The 19,468-nt window shown below is 38.1% G+C and overlaps 1 protein-coding gene across 1 annotated transcript in view; it reads left to right on the top strand.

The window, feature by feature from the left end:
- The first annotated feature begins 1,039 nt into the window (after nt 1-1,039).
- The window catches only part of inpp5f (inositol polyphosphate-5-phosphatase F), a 25,109-nt gene continuing 6,680 nt past the window's right edge, over nt 1,040-19,468 (top strand). Inside the window, exons 1-15 of the mRNA XM_007252248.4 lie at nt 1,040-1,610; nt 8,966-9,046; nt 10,665-10,801; nt 11,663-11,791; nt 12,013-12,180; nt 13,214-13,270; nt 13,391-13,589; nt 13,689-13,868; nt 14,094-14,161; nt 14,442-14,566; nt 16,337-16,414; nt 17,189-17,309; nt 17,462-17,590; nt 18,422-18,539; nt 18,709-18,907. Of these exons, the coding sequence (XP_007252310.2) occupies nt 1,514-1,610; nt 8,966-9,046; nt 10,665-10,801; nt 11,663-11,791; nt 12,013-12,180; nt 13,214-13,270; nt 13,391-13,589; nt 13,689-13,868; nt 14,094-14,161; nt 14,442-14,566; nt 16,337-16,414; nt 17,189-17,309; nt 17,462-17,590; nt 18,422-18,539; nt 18,709-18,907 (1,886 nt within the window). The 5' untranslated portion in view covers nt 1,040-1,513. The remainder of the gene's footprint in view (nt 1,611-8,965; nt 9,047-10,664; nt 10,802-11,662; nt 11,792-12,012; nt 12,181-13,213; nt 13,271-13,390; nt 13,590-13,688; nt 13,869-14,093; nt 14,162-14,441; nt 14,567-16,336; nt 16,415-17,188; nt 17,310-17,461; nt 17,591-18,421; nt 18,540-18,708; nt 18,908-19,468) is intronic.

Genomic DNA, 19,468 nt, shown 5'->3' with positions numbered 1-19,468 from the left:
CCAGTCAAAAGTTTGGACACACCTTCTCATTCATTTTTTTCTTCATTTAATTCATTTTCTACATTGTAGATTAATTAATTTATTTTACAGAGCCAATTACCCAACCCACTCATTAGGACCCCACCATCACTGGTTGTGTCCCAACACCAGGAGGGTAAATTCTAGCACATGCCTCCTCCGATACAAGTCAGCCACCGCCTCTTTCACCATTTGGAGCAAAGTGGGGGGACAGCGCCATCTACGCACCCAGGGAGAACACCAGTTGTGCTCCCTCAGGGCTCTGGTAGGCGATGGCAAGCTACATGAACAGGATTCAGACCAGCGATCTCCTGATCATAGTGGCAGCGTTTAGCCCGCTGGACCACTCAGAGCCCACTTTATCTTTATATTTACCTATTTTAGCAATTGCTGTTTGGGTGTAACTACTAATACAGTTTCGTTTCACCTCATGTACCACATGTTATGTGGAATGATAAAAAACTGTCCTTGAATCTTTGAATACTTGAATAATTGTAATGTATGACTGCAGAATTTGGAAAATGCAATACATTTGGATAATGATAAAACACACGGGTCAAAGTCAAGGACTCCAAAGATCAGCTTCAGAGACATAAGGGATAAATCGTGCTGAACAGGCCGTGCTGTTCTTTTTTTCTCATTAAATTTCACAAAACATCACAATACAAACAAGGGCATCCAAGATGATTAAAAAATATTCAATCAAAAAGGTTTCTCAGTTTCTCAGGGGGATGTCAGTCCAGACGGGACTAAAATTACCAGAGGACCACAGAGTTCAGTGGAAAACATTAGGTAATTCAACCTGTAATTTTCTCAAAGGACGTCTGAGAAAAACACATACATGGTTGTTCCAGACGAAAATAAAATCACAGAGGACCCCCCATAAAGAAGAAAATGACACCAGGCCCCTCTGAGAAACTAATTCAGTTCGGATAGGGCAAAAAATATGTATTTTTCCGTTTATCCTTTCTATGACGGAGGTGGTCACGTGGTATTGTTACTGCAGGAACTCGCCTGAGTGTGTGTGTGTTTGTCTCTCTCTCTCTCTCTCTCATTCACGGAGGAGGAAAATATCAGAGCCGGAGTCAGACACGACACAACATGTCGCTCGGGTTGTTTGGTGAAGTGTCTGTGTTGAGATGGGAAGTAGGACTATTAGCTCGGGAACACAGTAAACAGACGTCATGCCGACGTTTATTGTAGTATAAGGCGAGGCTGAGGTTTGGGTTGGTAGTCAACGTTAGTTAAGCTAACCTAGGATAGCTAGGTTAGGTTACGTTATATATAGATTAGATAGGCTAGCTGTCGATGCCCAGCTGATTGAACTGGCATTAATCAGTACGGGAACACGTTAGCTAGCTCGCCGGCTAACTGCCAGTCGGCTGGCTTGATGTGTTCTGCCCGCTGGCTTCTCGGGCCGAATGTATCGTTAGTTGGCGGGTGTTTAGGGCTGAATAATTATAACTACATGTTTTTGGTGTGACCTGCAGTCGACATGGAGCTGTTTCAGGCGAAAGACCATTATATTCTCCAGAGCGGCGACAACGCGCTGTGGTGCAGCAGGAAGGACGGCTCCCTCAGCGTGAGACCCGGTGAGTTGACTCAGTGCTCAGACGTCAGGCACTAGGCTGCTGTTTGTTTTTAGAGATTAGCTGTGTGTGCAGCTGGCTAGCTAGCTAGCTAACTTAACGTAGCTAGGTTAAGCTAGCTAACCTACAGGACTACACTATGCCTGGAGTTTAGCCTGCTAGGTTAGCTAATTCCTCAGCAAATATCTCAGCAAGCTGCTAACTAGTTAACTTGCATAGCTGTCTAACGTTAGAAACTTAGACAATACACAAATGGCTAAATCATTTAGCTACAGACAGTGTAAAATATTTAAATTAACATAGATCACCCATTTACAGCTCTGGAAAAAAATGAGACCACTTAATAATGATGAGTTTTTTTGATTTTACAACATTGAAATCCTCTGGAATATAGTCAAGTGGAAGATGGATGATCACAGCCATTAAACCAAGCTAAACTGCTTACATTTCTGCACCAGGAGTGGCATAAAATTATCCAAAGCAGTGTGTAAGACTGGTGGAGAAGAACATGCAAAGATGCATTAACACTGTGTACGATATGCTGTGTGTAATATGACACTGTCCTTATAGTCTGTTAGTCAGCTGAATGAGTAAGTTGAATTGGTGTTTTTATTATTACTCATGTCCTTGGCCAGCAGTGAGACTGGATGCATCCGCCTCGAGTTGTGGTTGCCCTACTTTCAAAACAGAGAAGAGCTGGTAAAATGAGATGTGTGAGCATCAAGGGATATGCCATGTTCAGACAGCTGCATTCAGACAAAGTAGCCAGTCAGTCTATGGCCATTCAGTACTGTACTGCCTCAACATATTCAAATATATGTAAAATGTGGCCAGGCACCTCCAGCTACATAAATTTTGCAGGGGTGATCTGTTTAATCAAATCAAACATAGCTAACCCAATAAACTGAACGTTTATTATTCAGTTAATTCATGTTAATCCTCTAGTTCCACAGGATGCTGATTTAGGGTCTATGGAACTGATGACATTCCATAGTGCTCCTGAAAGTGTGAATTTTTTGGGCTTAGTAGCAGTATGTGTAGTGTTGTGAATAAAATTGTAATAAGTAGAAGTATCACAATACTTGAGGGTATTTTTGTGACAACGATATTATTGGTGATGACACCTTGAATATGAAAAAAAAAATCAAAAACACACTTCTGCAACAAAAAATGAATATTAAAGCTAATTTGGCATTGCCATTATTGCATACCATAATAGAGTTTTCACCAGGTTTTAACAGAAGTCAATGATACAACATATCATGATACCAATAATTCACTTCATATATCCAGGATATACTGGAGACATCTAATCTGTCTCTAGTAGCGCTGCAACTAATAATTATTTTGGTAGTCGACTAATCTGACTATTATTTTTTCAATTAGTAAACGATTATTTCTGCCATCTCTAAAAACGATAGAAATGGCAGATTTAAATAGCATTTAAATATCTGAATGCTGTTTAAACGTGGAAAGTACAGGTATTTAGTGATTAAATATGTAATCTGTTGTGTTTGGGCACTTGTGGAGACACAAACTAAGTTGAGTGTAACGTGTGAGTGAGTAATTTACCCATCTCCCTTTGCACCTATGTCCATAGCACTTAGTGTAAGGCGGTACTGTTACAAATTAACAATTAGTTGACAATCAAATTTGTAGTCGACAAATTTAAATAATTGACATTGTCGATTATATCGACTAATCAATGCAGCCCTAGTAGATATTTAATGGGAAATTACAACAGTGTGAATGTTCCTTTTGCTACAAACAGGAATAAAAATACCCTAATGCCCATATGGCCCTAAAATAATATCACAAAACTTCTGGGTATTTTTGTGTTAACAATATTTTTTAAAAATTGGCGATAATATTGTCTTTGATATGATATGACACACCCCTAAATTTAATATCACGTTTTCCAAGAAGTTTGATATAGCATGTGAACATTTGTTTAAAAACTTTTTCATCTTTTCATATCATACATATCTATCTATTCAGTCTACAGCAGTTTAAAGCCACCACCATGCTGACGTTACAACAATTGCTTTAATTATCTGCTTTTTAAATGAATAATAATAAAGAGGAAAAAGTTATTTATATGACATACTTAAAGTCACAGTAATAGATTCAGCCAGTTTAATTGAAGGTTATTAATGTCTTTTTGTCTGTAATACCACATTTTCATGAGTAGACCATAGATTAATTGCAAGAAACATGTAAGATTCAGCAGAATTTAGCATTTAATCCCTCAACATTATTTTTAGCTTGCTGCACGTTAAAGGCATTTCTTTAAAAGAAGTGACACTAAAAAGTATATAGTATAAAAGTACAAGTATAAAAGTATATAGTGGTCACCTGTGCTCTTAGAACTGCACGCATGAGGATCTTTATCAGGAGCTCCAGTTAAGTGTTTCTTAGATATGCACTAAATATTCATTAACCAAAATTATAATTTGTGATCAATCAAAATTGATCAAATCTGCTGGGATTTTAAAACATTCTGTGTTCAGTAGATATTTTTCAATTGTAATTTTCTCTTTCTTTAAAAAACAGGTTCTGAATATAACCAGGTTAATTAAAGCTCTAAGTGTAGCTCACCCAGGCATTCCTATTAGACAGTTCTCACTTTTGGGCTGAAGTTGTGAAATCCTTCTTAGGTGGCAAAATTATGCAGTGCTCTGGCTTTCAAGGATTAGAGTTTAACACCTTCAAAAATATCTTGATTATCCTTTACAAGTGCGGAAGCTTTAATTGTATGTTCAGCTCTTAATGATTTAATATTTATTTTTGTCAAGAAAACATAAAAGCAATGACCGTATCATGATCATGCCCACTTTTTATTTATTTTCTGTCATACATTTCAATCAGATTTTCATTCTACTTTTTTTCAAGTTGTGTCTGTCTGTTAAACATGCAGATTTTTTTTCTGTGCCTTTGACACAAGAGTGTCCAGTGTTAACAGCAGAGGGCTGGTGTGGATGTGGGCTTTCATTCCAGCTAAGCTGGAGGTCACATGGTTAGTTGTTTGGATTGAGACTAGTTTTTATTAAACAAGTAGAATCAGGTGTGCTCCTGCTTGTTTGGAATGCAAACCTGCCGCCTCCCTGGCCTTTAGTGGATTAGACACTTCTGGTTTAGGACTGTTTATCTGGGCAATATTCATGTATTTGCTCAGTTAGCTTTCTTTGTTTATTAAAAAAATACAAAACATCAGAAAACAGTAAACTTAAAAAGTGCACCTTTATACACTCACGTGAATGTTGATGTGGTTTCTGCCTTTGCACAGACAATTCTATGCAGATGCTAGTTCTCACATTCATTACCACACATAGCTCTGTCCACTGTGGGTGGTAATGCCTTCTATGATGTATTTTCCCAGTACATAAGTTACAATGAATGAATGAATGAATGGAAAAAAAAATGTTTCATTTAGCTGGATCCAACATACAGGCTTTGTAACACTGATGAAGTCGTTTAGCCTTGCCATGAGCACACTATAAGCCAGGGGTCGGCAATAGGCCCGCGAGCGTCAAACATCTAGTCCATGAGGTTGAACTATATGAACTACAATGACTGATACTGGGAAAAAATAAAAATAAAATGCTTCTCTGGCCAGCTTTTGTTTACATTTCTCCTCAGTCTCTCTGTCGTGCTCGGCATGACTTCAGTGTCTGCCTGTTTTTCGTATTCCGTTGTTCTTGGGCTCCCTATTTCCTTACTAGTCTGTAGCACCCCATTCTATTAAACTTCATTTTACCCCCTACCCCTCCACCTGCCATACCCCCCCACTTCTGCTTGTGGCCCACCAAACCTGCAAACCTCTGCTATAAGCAGTATTCAACCTCACTCACAAGATAATATCCAACTATTGCAGGTGTGGGTATTACTAAGCAACCGAGCAAGTAACACATCGCAATCAATTTACATCCTACTATCCCATGACTTATGGCATGTCAATGTATATAATAATTATTTAATTATACGTTTATATATGTTTAAATGTTACGGACGCTTTAAATTACACATTGTTTCTTTCCTACTGCTTTCTCCCACACTGTGGGTACAACTATCACAGTAGTTTTTTTCCTTCTTTATAGATCCGTGCAGAATTGACGGTCAGTCTTTAGCTTTTTCTTCCAACAACAGTATTGTTTCTCTTTGTAATAGCTTTTAATTTTAATTATACTGTCAAATTTTTGAATGTGTTGCTCTCCAGTGTAACATTCAGGTGTGTGACAGTGAGTTAGTAGTGTCTGCTGTGGGTGACTGGTAAGGGGACAAAGACCCTTAGGATATGAATGAGTAGGCTATGGGGCTTGTTGGCCTTTGCCATGTGTGTGCAGCCAAGCTGAGCCGGTTAGGGTTGCAGTACTGTTCCATTATTTAATTGGAAAAGGGTTTCCACTGTTTGCATGGCTCATTGATAGCAGCTGATTTGAGAGAATTCAGTAAGTGTCTGTGTATGGAAGACTGGATAATTTGCATGCTCTTATAATGAAGTCATACCATTTTGCTTTAACTTTGCATGAAAAGTTTAGTTGTACGCAGTTTTTAAGTTGTATAAATTTACATGTCGTTTCTAGTTTCATTGTTAAATGGTTAAAAGCCACTGGGCACATAGTATACCTACTAATCAGGGCACGTTTCAAGTTGACTGATGTCACATTCTACGAATAAACGTTTCTACCAAAATCCACTTTGCTGCAGAACCAGTCCTACCTCTTATTGAAAGGCTTTACACTGGTTGTTGTAACATTTTATGGCATTCAGACAAAAAAACACTAAGGAGAAATATTCTCCACTGCAGGGTTACCCTGTTCATTTGAGGAGCTCCACCATTTGGAGTAATGAAACAGTAGGTCAAATTGGGGGAGTTAGAGTATTAGGAAGTTTAGAGGTCCTATGTTTCAAACAAAATATTGATATTTGATTTTGTGTATCGATAATGTAATGCAAACAAAAAAGAAAAGAAATATATCGCGATATCAATATCATGTTCCACCGCTATTAAGGAGGTCTAGCAGTGCATCTCTGTGGAGATTGTTAAAGCTGTACATGCAATGCAAATGCAAATTAAATGTTTGACAGCAATTGCTGCACCTGATAGTGGTTAAATTCAGCGCTTAAAGTGCTGAATACAGCTAGAGAAGCAGTAGGAACTATAATTTTGCCTTTATACAAAATGTATCTGACATGACTTAGTTCAGATGAAAAGTTTTTTTTTTTTTTACTGCATTTGACAAAAATATTGTATTAACCTTGTTTTTTTTAGACTTGGGCCTTTTGTTGTATTCTCTTTTGCCAACACTCCTGGTTAAACTAATAAGTTAATAAACATTTTAAAGTATCAGTGGGTGTGAAACCACTAGATAGAGAAACCACCAAAATGTGCCTCCTGGACCAGGATTGGGAAACACTGCATTAACCCTTTAGAAGTCACAGCCATTTACCCTCAGTGAGCATATTTTTGTAGGACTGGATAACTATCCATCTAATATATACCTAACTATACTCTCAAACATGGGGATCGCAGATAATGTGCTGTCATGGTTCAGATCATACCTCACTGGGCGCTCGTTCAAGGTGTCGTGGCAAGGACAGCTGTCCTCAGCCCGCTCCTTATCCACTGGGGTTCCCCAAGGTTCGGTACTGGGACCCCTTCTCTTCTCCATATACACCACCTCTCTTGGTCAGGTTATTCGCTCACACGGATTTTCCTACCATTGCTTTGCTGATGACACCCAGCTATACCTGTCGTTCTCACCTGAAGATCACTCAATCTCTGCACAAAGGTTGCTAGGAACCTGGGTGTTCTGGTTGATGACCAACTCTCCTTCACGCACCATGTGGCCTCAGTTGCTCGGTCCTGCCGCTTTGCGCTCTATAACATCCGAAAAATTAGACCGTTCCTGACGCAACAGGCCACCCAACTCCTGGTGCAAGCGGTCATCATCTCACGCCTCGACTACTGCAATGCCCTGCTAACTGGTCTCCCGGCCTGTGTAGTAAAACCACTCCAGATGATCCAGAACGCAGCAGCACGTCTGGTCTTCAACCAGCCAAAACGGGCACATGTCACCCCGCTGCTCATTGAGCTCCATTGGCTACCAGTTGATGCTCGCATCAAATTCAAAACTCTTACAATTGCCTACAAGGTGATGTCAGAACAGGCTCCTTCCTACCTGCACTCGCTCCTGAAGGCTTACGCTACCTCCCGGCCGCTGCGCTCCTCCAGTGAACGTCGCCTCGCTTTGCCAAACACTCACACAAAGCAATCCAGACTGTTCTCATACAGAGCTCCCCAATGGTGGAACAAACTACCCTCCACTACCAGATCAGGAGAATCTCTCGCTATCTTTAAGAAACTCCTGAAGACAGAGCTCTTCAAAGAGCACTTACTCTCTTAACATCTCTAACACACTAACTACTTCTAACCTCATTTCCTTCTTCCTCTCCTTCACTCCTCTATCCTATTATTCCCCTTTGTCCTCCTTTTATCCCTATCCAAAGATGTTTTTCCTTTAAACTTATTTTACATTGTACTTGACTATTGTAAGTCGCTTTGGACAAAAGCGTCTGCCAAATGTAATGTAATGTAATGTAATGTAATGTAATAACTATTTTAAATTATTGGATACTCATCCACTGCAGGCAAACTGCTGTTCAGTTGCTGCTTTTTGTGTGTCTGTTTGTCTGAGACCGTCCATTGTAGATTTGTCTTAAACATCTAAGCTCTATGCTGACACTAATGCACAGTTAAAGTATGTGGTAATTTTGTGTGAATATTATAATATACAAAATGTAGTTGACAGACTGAACTGAATAAAGTATGTTAAATTGTAATGAACAGTTTGCTTTGCTTGCGTAAATGCAATACGATCTATTGTTAGTGACAGTTTACCCTTATAATATATAGGTGTGGTTTGGTTTTGTTGGCGGTTATGTCAACATAAAGGTCAAGGTGTAGCTTCATAGTGCGCTGCAAAATTAACAGACACTCAACCTAAGTGTATTTTCTGGAAGTTGTGATTTTATTTATTAATTTAATTGCTGTTGGTGAAATGCAATAGATGAATTTTGTGAGATTCTGGAAAGTTTTAAAACTAACTCTACTTTTAATAGCATGCAGGTTGTGTCTAATAATAATATAATAATTATAAGTTTCTTAGTCAGAAATGAATACGTAATCCATTTGTGCACATTTTAAATCTTGGCTGAAACAGTGTACTGAACCCTCTTGTTTGATTTGATAGGTAAGAGTCAAAATCAGTTGATTTTATAAGAGTCATAGAACAGGTGTATAGTAGACACTTTATTCATACCCTTTGTGTATTCTTGTCTTTGTTCTTTTGTTTCAGCAACTGATTTGCTACTAGCATGGAACCCTATATGTTTGGGACTGGTGGAAGGTGTTATTGGAAAAATACAGCTTCATGCCGGTAAGTTTAAAAAGTTGATACTTTTTTCTCCAAGGTACTACTTTTTAATATGGTGCTTTATGATTAATGCATCAAATGTACAGATTGCCCCCCACAGTTTGAGATGCATGTGAAATGCAAATTATCCCGCACACTAAAGTTAAATTACCTCAGTGTGGAATTAGTGATGTGACCAATCTGATCCAATATCGATATTAGGGCCAATAATGACATAATTAGTCTATCCAATAATTGGCAAACATGAGTGATTCACTTACCGATCCGGATTCCAGTCCATAGATGGTGCTGGACCATAAACCAGCGGTAACGTTAACATTAGATACGCTTCCATGCCACGTAAGCCTCTGCCGTTAATTTATGTCAGGGAGCACCAGAGGTTAGCAAACAACAGCAACTCCAGCCTGTAACTGAGTAAGCATTTGTTGTTGTGTTGAATAAAATGCGGCTTGTTTAATCTAAAAATAACCCATCCAACTAGATCAGTCCATGATATAAAAACTGATCTTACCAGAACAAGGAAGAATATTGATATATCAGAGTATCATTATTTTGTTTTGCAGTAAAACACACAAATTTTTATTTATTAGCTTACATATAAAGATTGGTAGCAGACGGTGGTTCATTTAGTGTTGTGTTCTGATAAAATAAAAAATGTAATTGCCTTTCACTCAGATTCTGCAAATATGATTGTGTCTTTCATACTATGAGATTTCCCTAAAATGTCATTAAAAATCACAATATAATTAGTATTCTGTATAGTATCACAATAAATTGCAATAAGTTGAATTGTAACTTTAGTATTGTGGTGTGTTATCGTGTCACCATCAGGCCGGGAGTTCTGTAATCTGTTACACTACTAGCAGGTACATAGGCATTACTTATGAGTTTCATAATCAGAGTTCGCTTATCTCTACAGTATATCATGGAGGCATGTTCCAACATGAGCTCAGCAGTAAATATTGCACTGCATATGCTGAGTTAAATCCGAAGGGGAAAGGTTGACTTACCAAGGTGTCTTCAAGTCCTTGGTACCGGACTTGGTACAGAACTTCCTAACAGTATTCTTAATGTATGAGAAATCTTTGCATCTTACAGGTTCTGCATTTTAATGTAAAGGGGCACACTGCTTCTCGGTTCCGCTAAAATCGTGCATCACACTTTCGTATCACCACGTTCTGAGAAGTGAACCTCAGACCATGGCTGCAAGTGTTCACTTTAAGGTGTTTATAGTGTGGCCAGAGTTCCTCTTCCTTATTTTAATGTGAGAATAGGGCTCTTACTAATGTCCATTAAGATCAGATACAAAGTGCTGGAATTCATAACTCCCTAAATTAATCAGGCTGGTTTGTTTGCCCAGCCGTTTTGTTTAATTAACTGCTTTCTGAAGGCTTTATTACTTAGTCTATGCAGTTTTCATCTTTGTGTTCTGAGCCTTGCCCAAACCTCGTTTAATTGCCTTGTGTAATCCTCAGCATTGGTGAGAGAGAACCTCATAGGGTTGAGTCATAAAGCTTGGCAGGCTGTGCCTTCCTGTACGCAGGGAAATGTGCCGTAATGGTGTGAGGTATGTATGGAACTCTTTAGCTGTGACGCACCCCTTTCCTTTCTCTCTGTTTAGACTTTCCTTTGGGCCTCGTTCTGATCCGCCAGAAAGCACTGGTGGGCTTGTTGCCAGGAGACCACAAGGTCTACAAGATCACCAAGATAGCAGTCATTCCACTTTCAGATGAAGAACCACAGGACCTGGAGTTAGAGGTGAGGAACAGGGACTGGTCTTTTCCTGCCCAGAAAGTTTAAGGGGGGAAAAAAAACTCTTTTTTTTTTTTTACTTTTTAACCTGTTTTGCAATTTTTGGGTTATTACCTTGCATTGCATTAATTGCGTTTTTGATGCATTTTAAAATGCATTTTTTATTTTTAATGAGAAGTGAGCCCTGTTTTGGTCTGTATATAACTCCCAGAAAACTCTCCCTTGTTGCTAATTTGTATTGATACACACTGATTAGAAGACATTTGGCATGGAAATGACCTAAGCAGAGTAGCATCCAGTCAATATACGTTAGGTTATTTAGAGGATGAGAGGTAGTGTGTGTGTGTCTCAAAGGTCTCCCAGAGGATTCGAGAGGTTTCTAAGGTGTCAGTCTCTCAGGAGAGCCTCTTGGAATGAGAAAGAATGAAAAATTACTCATGTAAGTGAAGCAGCTCAAGACCTGTGAAGAATAGTCATTCTTTTGGTATGTTGCCAGCAACCTTCAACCATACACCAAAGAATGGTTATTCTGATGTGTAGCGAGGGTAGTCTTGTGCTTTTGTGTCTAACTCTATATCTTTAGTGTTTAAGAACTTTAACCTACATAAACAGTCTAAAGAACATTTGTGTAGAGTTATTAATGGTGATTATCCTCATGCACCGATTAGTGGTTTTGACAATTACAAGTATCCTTGTACACCCCCTAGCATCCTCACGCCTATAAATTAATGCACATTAAAGCACTCTTGATTGTTGTGTGGGTTGCTGTGTTTCGTGTCTCCTGTGAATAGAAAAAGGAAATCTGTGTACCAGCTTTACTAAGTAGCCATGTGATTTTACTCATATCTATTTTTTGTTCTTTTTTAGCTTTGTAAGAAGCACCATTTTGGAATCAACAAGACAGAGAAAATCACTCAGTCTCCTGATGAGTCCAAGTTCCTGTTGAAGACTTTTAGTCAAATCAAGTCTAATGTTGCTGTTCCCATCAAGAAAAAGGTTACTCTCTTATGTTGATCTCATCTAATCATAAATTAAATTATACCAGTATTATGGAGATAAATTTAAGAAGTGAACTATTTCATTAGTATTTATGATCAGGTTGGTGCTAGTATTTCTTGAACCACTCACCAACGTCTTGATGTGTTTCTATGCAAAGAAGAAAAGAAAAGTCTTGATCATATTTGCTCACTTTTATTCATTATTCCTGTGTTTCTCAGGTAAAAGAGAACAAAGAAAAGGAACGTCTGGAGAAGAGACTGCTTGATGAGCTCTATAAGATATTTGTGGATTCCGATTCCTTTTACTACAGCCCCACGTATGACCTTACAAATAGTGTCCAGAGACAGGGAGCATCTGAGAAGTCTGATCTGCCACTGTGGAAACAGGTAAGGGCTTATCAGAGCATCAGAATTTTAATGAAGCTACTGTGGATGGAGTACTGATACGCTGAACACCTGACAAAATACATTCAGCTAGCGTAGACCTTTTACAGAGTAGATGGAAAAGTGGTAGGGGTTTAACAGTGCATCATCATTTTGACCTTTTGAAATGAAAAAATATGACTTCAAATATAAACTTTGCTTTGTGGAACCCGCTCCAGTGTGTTTTGCCATGCATCACACCCCTCCTGCATATCCAACTTTAGTTTCATTAGTAAAGAGTTTCTCAATGCTGTCCTGCATATTTTATCAGTTTCCATACTACAACAGGCCTCACAACTCTGAAAGAGTTTAAGTAACCGTGTGGTTGAATTAGATGTGGACAAGGGGTCATGCTGTCATGCAGCAGTGTAGTCCAGTTTCTTTGTATTTTATGTCCCCATATTTTGAGTATCAGTTGTTGACAATCTGTGTTTTCATACATAATAAAGGAATACAACCTTGGAAAGACATGAGCATTTTTAAAAATAATACTACAGTAACGTTAGATCATTTGTGATATATGCATAATGTTGTGTTATAGACTAATTATTGATTTTTTTTTTAAGCCTACTTTATTTTAGTGACTAATATATAGAATGTTATTATTGCTCATGAAGTAAAAAACTAATGTTCATTTGATTTTCCACCATTCCATTATCTATCAAACTTCACTAAAGGAAAGATGGCATTGAGGATTCTAGGCTTGCGTAGTTTATTAAAAAATATTCAAAAGTGACACCAATCAATCTTTCTCAAATTAGTTTTTTTTTGTTTACTTCCCCCCCCCCCCTCTTAATACATTAATATATTATAATATTGACTGATCTGAGGTCATATCGTCCAGCATAAGTGGCTTCCTCAAGGCCAAGTCATCAAAAACTAGTTAAAAAGAGAGATCACATTTTATTTGATCTAGATTACTTGTTGAGAAGATAATATTTTTATTTATTTATTGGCTACATAGGGATTACCATAAAGTAATTTGATTTCTTTCTAGGTGGATGACAGATTCTTCTGGAATAAACACATGATACAGGACCTAATTAACCTACAGGTAAGAATCTGCACGTTTAAAATGTTTTTTGTTGGCTTCTTAAGGTTTTTTTTTTCTCTTTAATTAAGACTTTAAATTTGAAAAATAAAAAAAACAATCTTTGAATGGACTGTTTTTCAGGTTCCTCAAGTGGACTTCTGGGTGATCCCTATAATCCAAGGCTTTGTGCAGGTGGAGGAGTTGGTGGTGAATTATAACGACAGCCCTGATGAGGAGAAGAGCAGCCCAGACACGCCACCACAGGAGCACACCTGTGTGGACGATATCCACCCTCGCTTTACTGTGGCACTCATTTCCAGACGGAGCCGCCATCGTGCAGGTAAACCGTGCTGAGTTTTAAGTGCATTGCTGAGACTTTGTGTTCTTGCTGTCTGGGACTGTAAGGTGATCTTATGTAATCTGACCTTTTCTGTTATAGGCATGCGTTACAAACGCAGAGGAGTGGACACTGAAGGACATGTGGCCAACTATGTAGAAACGGAGCAGCTAATCCATGTACATAGTCACACACTGTCCTTTGTGCAGACGCGAGGGTCGGTCCCTGTTTTCTGGAGCCAAGTTGGGTACCGCTACAATCCCAGACCGCGACTAGAGAAAGGTACAGTGTGTTCATTTACTTTGTAGCTTTATCTTTAAAACAGCATATGAAAAGAAAACACTTGAGTAGGACGCTTCAGATTTGTCCAGGAATATTAGCTCTTCAGTTGTATTTACAGGGGAATGGAGCGTGGCTATTTATATAAACCAGTTATGTGCATTATTAATCCTCTCAATTTTTTTTTTTAAACCTTTGCATGATGATGTTCTTATTCTTGTTTTCCAGGAGAGAAGGAAACCGTTCCGTATTTTTCTTCGCATTTTGAACAGCAACTAAAGATATATCAGAAGCAGGTACGTTTGCTGAAATATAATAGTATTGTAAACTGTTGTAAGAACTGAAAATGATAAAGAAGTTCTTTTATTGAGGATTTGTCTGATATTTTTCTGATTGTTTTATTAAATCATTAGACAAATCATTAGTATGTCTTTATTTTTTAGACTATACATGTGGTTTTGGCTTACAAACATATATTTTTTTCATTATTTTAATTGTTTATTTATTCATTGCCACATACAATGTTTTAGGAATTTTTTGTATTATATCAGTTTATTTGTTTATTTATTTCTTCAGGTCATCATCAATCTAGTGGACCAAAATGGGCGTGAGAAGATGATTGGCGACGCATTCCTCAAACAAGTGCTGCTGTACAACAACCCCAACTTGACCTATGTCTCTTTTGATTTCCATGAGCACTGGTAAGAATATTTATTGCATTGCTGCATTATATTGTTACACTGGCAGCAGTGGTTGCATTTGACAAAGGCGTGTACTGAAATTTGCTAAAATATTATATTATAAAAACAAAAGAATTGGGACACCAGCTCAGTCATTGTTCCACAATCAAAGGTATTAAAAGAAAAGTTATTCTGTTTTTGTTTGAGTGTCAGTCTCTACCGCCCAGGGAATGCATTATACTAGGTTTTGGAGCATTGCTGTGTGGATTTGATTGCATTCAGTGATAAGAGTGTTAGTGAGGTCAGGATGTCAGGACTCCACAGTCAGGTCAGGACTCCACAACTGATCCCAGAAGTATTAAATGGCACACCAGGAAGCACTGGTTGACTGTTCTACAGCTCAATGCATGAGAGTGATTTATACCCCTTTAGGCCACACCTGGAATTATGCATGGTGCCAGGAGGTTCATCATACGTTTTATCTGTCCAGAGTCCATAGAGTCCAGTTCTGTTGGCAGTACTTCCCTATAGGTACTAGACATATCTGTGTCAACAATGGGTGCAACTGAAAGTAGCTGGATGCATTCATAAGAAGGGGTGTCTACAAACATTTGGACATGTAGTGTAAATAATTGTCAAAACAAGAATACAACAAATTAAGGTTAATCAATTTATTATTAATGTTGTACATTTGAACTTTTCAGTGTTGCAGTTCTTCTTGTCTATATATATATGTCTATATATTGGGGGTGTGACGAGACACTAATATCACGAGACGAGACACGATATTGGGTTCACGAGAACGAGACAAGACGAGATTTAAAAATACATTTTTAAAGAAAATGTCAAAAATGAAAAATGGCTTGAGTTTTATTTGACAAAATCATATAACGCAAACTAAGAAATAGAAAAAGAATAAAAAATAAAAATAAAACTTTTCTAGGTCTTATATAGTGCAAACAATAAGTGCAAACCACAACCAGTCATATTAAGCCTAGGGTTTGTGTTTTTTTCTCCTAAATCTCTTGTAATTTAACTATGCATAACCATAACCAGTCATATTAAGCCTATGCGTGAAGAGCAAACAGAAACAGAACTTTTTTTTTAATACAGTACAGAGCTAAGGGATTAGTACACCTGCCTATGAAACAGTCATGTGTATGATTTACTTACAGTATTTATATAGGGTTTGCGTCTTGTTGGTTACTCTGTTACCGTTTATTGTTTCCACTGGAGCCAAAATGCAGCCAGACATACAACCTAAATGTAGCAGAAGCATCTTCTATGCAAATGCCGGAATTTTCCTCTTCTGCTGAGAGCTGCTCTCACTGCTCAGCCATCATACTTTATCACTATCGCTTACTGGGTTGCCAGATCCCTCTTAAAAAGTCCACACTTAACTGTTTTTTTGCCCCGCGAGACAGGTTTAAGCCTGACGAGAAATATCGTCTGTTTTAATCCACGAGATCTCGTCACACCCCTACTATATATATTAACCTTGCATGGATTTTTACTCTTGCTGTCACTTCTACAGTCCTGTAATTACTGGTGGAATATACTGTATATACACGTTTCCTGAGATCAGCATTATTCAGACACTTTTTGTGTAACTGGATTAAGCTGATGTGTACACGGCATGTATTATGTGTAATAAATATATGCAGGATTGTTAATTATTAATTAAGGACTGTGAAACAGACCTAGTTGGTATGAAGCTGTTCTCTTCAAGACTTCTGTTTAGATAATTGAGTACAGGAATGTGGAACAGTAATGTGTCTTCTCTTTTCTCAGTCGAGGGATGAAGTTTGAGAATGTGCAGACTCTCACTGACGCTATTGCTGATATCATCACTGACATGCGATGGGGATGGTGGGTACTCTGTTTTGGCTTTAACATTTACTTAAATACTGCCTACATCTTAAAATATCTAGAAAAGTGGTGAGAAACTCGCTTGAGATGATGAACCACATTACAAACAGGAAACTTTTGAAATATTTGAAAGGTTTTTAACTTTCTAAGAGAGAGCTACGTATTATTAGCAAGTAAGTTTAACTCTTTGATGTCCTGCCCCTACAGGTAAAATATAGATTTTGATTGGTTCTGCTGCAGAGTTTGTCTCTCTCTCTCTCTGTCATTGTCCATATAGATAAGGAGGAGAGGATTTATTTTAACCGTCTATGGCATGATGTTTCCCTCAGGCAACAACTCAGTTTTTGACTACTGCACTGCCCCTTAATTGTTTTATTTGTAAATAAGTACATTTGAATGCCTATTTTGGCTGTTTTGTTTTCATTTACTTCTAAAAGCAAGGATTTTTTTTATGTGTTACCATTTGTTGCAACATTTTGCAAAGAGATAACAAGGCAATCACACTGAAACAATGGTTCTCAAGGTTTTTTATTGATGCATATAATAATGGGGAATCTACAAACTTCTAAAGATTTGACTGATTTTCTTTTTCAACAAATATAAATATCAAGCTGTAGAGGGTTAATATGCAGCAGAATTCAATTAAACAAAAATACAAATGTTTGTCTGGCCAGATTATATCCGTTATTAGGCATTATAGTCTAAATTTGTGTAAATTTTTAAATATTCGTGCAGTGGAGTTGTTAAAGGATTATCTTCTCTTATTTTATTAAGGGTGGACCAAGCAGGAGTCATCTGTACGCAAGATGGCATTTTCCGTGTCAACTGCATGGACTGCCTGGACAGGACTAATGTAGTTCAAGCTGCTATCGCTCGTGTGGTTATGGAAAAGCAGGTGAGCATTTTTTACAACTGCATTTAAAAATGTCTGAAATCTGAGTACTAGAGTTACTACTGGGCTGTGTCACCAATAATGCTGGCAGTTGTGCTGACCTTGTCCAGTAACTTAGTATAGGTAAGCTGAAAGCGATTTGCTTTTGTTTTTAGTTGAAGAAACTGGGGGTGATGCCCCCTGAACAGCCGCTTCCCCTAAGGTGTTACAGGATCTACCAGGTGATGTGGGCCAATAATGGTGATACCATTAGCCGCCAGTATGCCGGCACAGCTGCTCTCAAGGTAATTCTCAGGGATGACTGGATGCCATCATAAGCATTTTTGGATCTTTGTTTTTAAATTCAGTATAAAACAGGTTTGGCCAGTTTATGAATTTTGAAGTATGATTGATTTTGAAAAATAGCGATCAGTCTAACATTAACACCGCCTCCTTGTTTCTGCAATTAATTATCATCTCCTCTGACCATATAAGAGCACTTTGTAGTTCTATATTTACATACTGTAGTCCTTCTGGTTCTCTGCATACTTCAAAATCCTCCTTTCACCCTGTTTTCAGCATTGCAGTGACACTGACGTAGTGGTGGTGTGTTAGTCGCTGCTTCTGTAGTTTTTAAACACCTCAGCATCACCGCTAGATTAAGAATAGACCACAAACCAGAAATATCCAGCCATCAGCTTCCTGTGGGCAGCGTGAGCACTGATGAGCGGCCTAAAATATGACCAGCAAAGAAAGTGCAGCAACAGATTCAGAACCTCTGTCTCTGACTGTATATGTACTTTGTGGATTAGCTAGGTAAGAGTCTCTAATAGAGTGGACAGTGAGTAAACGCAGTGTTTTAAAAACTCCAGCAAAACAACATTCACCATAGCACACCACAGCCATGTCTGTGTCATAGCGGTGCTGAAAATGACCCACCCCACACCAAAATAATACCTGTGTTGTGTTGTGGTGGTCCTGACCATTGAAGGACGGAGTGAAAGGAGGATAATAAATTATGCAAAGGAACAGAAGAACTACAGTCTGTAATCACATAATTACAAAGTGATGGACCCTCTATGGTCAATGTAGAAACAAGGAGGTGGTGTCATTTCATAGTCATTTCTACTGTGTAGGGGGATTTCACACGGACAGGAGAACGCAAACTGGCAGGAGTGATGAAAGATGGTGTGAATTCAGCTAATCGCTACTATCTAAACCGCTTTCGTGATGCATACCGACAGGCGGTCATTGGTGAGAATGACAAATGCACTTAACTCTGCTGCCGTTTGCTTAATGTGTGAAATAGTAATGCAGGGCATATTTAGCTCTGCATCATGTGGTGAGATCACAACATCAAATTGTTTTTTACTTTTTTTTTTCCCCCTCTTCTTCTTCTTTTGTTTCCTACATACCACTATAGACCTCATGATGGGTCTTCCTGTGACCGAGGACCTGTATTCCATCTTCAGCAAAGAAAAGGAACACGAGGAGAAGGTGAAGCAGAGCCAGAGAGGAGCACAGGAGCAGGTCAGCCTCCTCTTACAGACGTACATGCAGCTCCTGCTGCCAGATGATGAGAAGTTCCATGGTGGCTGGGCCCTCATTGACTGTGACCCCAGGTAATAATAATAAATAATTACAATAAGTAAATAATAATAATAATAATAATAATAATAATAATAATAATAAAGCTATATGGAAAATGTTTTGCCCTCTTTTTTTCATGGTTCACTTAAGGTGTTTTTAAGAGTATTGTTTTTTTTTAATGACAGATTAGACAGGATTCAGTAGTTTGTTCAAACAAAGACAATCATACTTTCACTCTACTTTTTGTTGTAAATTCACAATTAACTAAAGGTTCTGCTAATGCTGTTTATACAAGAAAAATAAATAGAACAATGTTTAATATCAAAACATTAATATAACTTTGATTTGACCCTGAATCAGTTACATCTTTACTGAATCTCAGTGTCTCAAAAACACTTTGTGTACTCTTCCTCTTTCAGTGTGTGGTCAGTGGCACAAAGGTGATATTTTTTACATAGTTATGGTTTTCTAACAACTTGGTCATTGGTGAAGGAGTTATGTCTTCTCAAATCCTGTTGTTTTAATAATTGTTAAATGAAAAACGACTTTGTAAGCCTAACAGGTGTTGGCCGAGGGACCTGGAAAATTCTACT

The sequence above is a fragment of the Astyanax mexicanus genome, chromosome 7 (assembly GCF_023375975.1).
Source record: "Astyanax mexicanus isolate ESR-SI-001 chromosome 7, AstMex3_surface, whole genome shotgun sequence".
Classification (NCBI taxonomy): Eukaryota; Metazoa; Chordata; class Actinopteri; order Characiformes; family Acestrorhamphidae; genus Astyanax; species Astyanax mexicanus.
The sequence above is the reverse complement of the archived record's forward strand: the minus strand, read 5'-3'. Positions and strand labels throughout refer to the sequence as shown.